Here is a 2,986-nt window from a genome sequence, read left to right as displayed (position 1 = left end):
TTTCTACTCAAAATACAAATTATATTTATTTTCTCAATATTATGGAATCCATTCGTCTCAGGTTAAGAATTTTTGTTGAGTTGTGTTGACAAGACACATGAACATATCAAAGCAAAGAAGCGGGTGCAAAGCCTTCGATATTCTCGCCGGAAACACCCTCAATTTTCCGTTACCTTCTCGGAACTGCAACGACGCTCAACAAATTCATGAATGATAAAGAGGGTGGGATAGTGAAAATTGTTGGTAATTAGCAGCTTGCCATCATAGGAGAGAAAAGAAAATAACAAGACATCACAGCTCAAAAGATTAAAAAGAAGAGGATACATTAGAGAGATTAATCTGCAAACCAGTATCCACTAGACCCTTGAAACAGTCTAGTTTTAACGGCTAAAAAAAAGATACACAAACTTATTTTTACCAAGTGAAGGGGAAAAAGATCTGCATAAGACCCAGAAAGTACATCACTTTCCAAATTCACCGGCCCTTGGACGACGGCCGTTTTAGTTTTCAAATCCCACCCTATGCAATGAGGAAAGGAAGGACAGTAAGCATGAAATTTTCATAAGTGAAACTTGCTGAACCAGAATATGCAGTATCCCTCTCTTTGAATTTATCAGTCAGTCCCTGAAAAACAGATGATCAAACATGATTCAATAACTCATTTCATTATATAGAGAACTACATGTATTATTTAGCTAGAGCTTAACAAAAGCCAAGATAGAGTAAGGATTCTTGATACAGTTAAGAACTCAATTAATCTTTAGTTAAAAGCTCACCTTTACAGTCAGACAGCATCTGCATTCCACGAAAAGGAACAAAGAAAACACCAAATTAGAGATGCTCAACAGAAGTAAAAAAGAAGGCTAATATTCTCAAACCAAACCATCAAAAAAGAAATCATTTATCAAAGAGAAACAAAAGGAGATTGAACACGAGACCAAGGAAAACATACTCGATGAAATTGTCGTATTCTATGGCCTTGTTCTTCCCTCCAGTTTTATCAAACTTGGATACTAGCAAATCCAAAACAACTGGTGAGACTGCAAATCCTAAACTCATAAGTGCCTCTCTCAGCTCATTAGGATCGATTTTGCCGCTCCTGTCCCTATCAAATCTCTCAAAGTTCGTCTGTAAAGCAAAAACAACCAAAACCCACAAAAACAATAAACATTTCTAATCCAGAAAATTAAAATAGATCAAAAAACTCTCCAGTTCAAAGTCTCCAAGAGCTTACTCTCCAGTTCTGCAAACTGTAGAACAGTGGAGCGAATTCCTTTGGCCCTGCATTAACATTTCAAAAAATAATAATAATCAATGTGGGTCCTTCACAAATCCACAAACCTTTCAAGATTACGAAAGTACCCTTGCAAATTGCACTACAACATCAAGATATTCAAGGGCCTTCTAGGACTTTCAAAAAATAAAACCCGCGTAAAATTCGTGGGAAAATCAAAACTTATCCCCTTAGATAATTAACTGAAAAGTGAAAACAGCAAAAGGGCGATCAAATTTCAGGAAATGACGAAAGTGACCCCTCTGATCAAGATCTGACTGAACAATCACCATGTAATTATACTCGCAGTTTCGTCCATTCAATGCAAACAAAAAAAACTAGCGTACATTATAAAAAAAAAATAGTACCATTGCACTGACATGCGCATATAATAGCAAATATCATATGCTGAAACTAGCAAAACTTGTAGCATTTCACTAACATGCGCATGAATGAAAAATCATGTAAATCAAGCTCTCACCGATCTTCCTGGTGTTGGTGTTCGTGAAGAGATACATGAGAAGGTGAACAGTCCTCAAGCTGAAGCTCTGATTATAGCTCGATAAGGCTCTCTGCAGCTCTTTGTCATCAACGATCCCGCTACCGTCCTGATCGGCGACTTGAAAGCAGGCGACGATGCTGGGGTCAGTCCCTGGAGGGAAGGTGGAGGGCATCAGAGAGGCGAAGGGGCTGCTGCCGTAAGGTGCAGAAGGATAGCCACCAGGTGCGGAGGCTTGGGGTTTGTCCTTCGGTGGCTTGGTGCCGGGAGCGGGAGCGGGAGCACCGTAGGGGTGGCCGTATGGAGCGGCAGGTTGTGCGGCTCCATATGCAGCAGCGGGTTGTGGTGCGGTGCCGTATGGAGCAGCGGGTTGTGGTTGTGCGCCATAAGGAGAGGAGTATGGTGCAGCGGAGCCGTAGGGTTGGGGTTGTTGCGGTTGTTGCGGTTGGCCGTAACCGTAGCCTGCTTGTGGATGAGGGTAGCCTGACATTTCAAGAGAGAAACGGAGAATTTTTATTATTATTATTATTATTTTGTGGGGAGTTTAGTGGAGTGGAGGAGGGTCTTGGCCTTTGGAGTTTATATAGAGTTGGAAATGTAAATTATTTAGACTATTTTTCGTTTTTGTTTTTAAAATTTTACTAATAATTCAATCCTGCTTTGTACTTCACATTTAAAAATTGTATTTACTTATATTTCTATCCCTTCAATAAAATACATTTCTTTCTTTTGTATTTATTATTTATGTGCAAGACACTGATTAAATGCAGCATAGTTACACCAACTTGTATATTTTTTTTCTAATAAACATTTGTATTTTTTATGTATTTATTAGATTTTTTACCGCGTTGTGAATAAAATTATGGAGTCGTGTCTATGAGAGCCATGACCGGATATCGATTTAACTATTTGATTATTTAATTATTTAATCAGATGATATTTATTTAATTATTCAAAAAAAAAACAAGTTGTATTATAGTATTTGACTCTGTGTACTTGGGCTGCTACACTGCCACCTACTCCTGTTTTTGTCAACTTTTTTTAAAAAAAAAAATAAAAAAAGAGCCACTTGATCGCACGATTCAGATAAAATGTTGTATTATAGATTATCAGCAAGGACATCGTACGACGGCTTTATTAAAGAAAAAAAAATTGCTGTTTCAATGCGATTGAGGTTATTTTTTTAATAATTTTTTATATTAAAATACATGTTA

General features: G+C 37.7%; 1 protein-coding gene across 1 annotated transcript; it reads right to left on the bottom strand.

The window, feature by feature from the left end:
• Nucleotides 1–281: 281 nt before the first annotated feature.
• LOC18099831 (calcium-binding protein CBP) lies at nt 282–2,330 on the bottom strand. Its single transcript, XM_006380939.3, has 5 exons — nt 1,755–2,330; nt 1,235–1,281; nt 953–1,128; nt 777–795; nt 282–624 (listed from the first exon to the last, which is right to left on the bottom strand). Exons 1-5 carry the CDS (start codon nt 2,260–2,262, stop codon nt 520–522), a joined length of 855 nt encoding a protein of 284 aa, XP_006381001.1. The 5' UTR covers nt 2,263–2,330; the 3' UTR covers nt 282–519.
• Between the last annotated feature and the right edge of the window lie 656 nt (nt 2,331–2,986).

Source organism: Populus trichocarpa, chromosome 6, assembly GCF_000002775.5.
Source record: "Populus trichocarpa isolate Nisqually-1 chromosome 6, P.trichocarpa_v4.1, whole genome shotgun sequence".
Lineage (NCBI taxonomy): Eukaryota > Viridiplantae > Streptophyta > Magnoliopsida > Malpighiales > Salicaceae > Populus > Populus trichocarpa.
The sequence above is the reverse complement of the archived record's forward strand: the minus strand, read 5'-3'. Positions and strand labels throughout refer to the sequence as shown.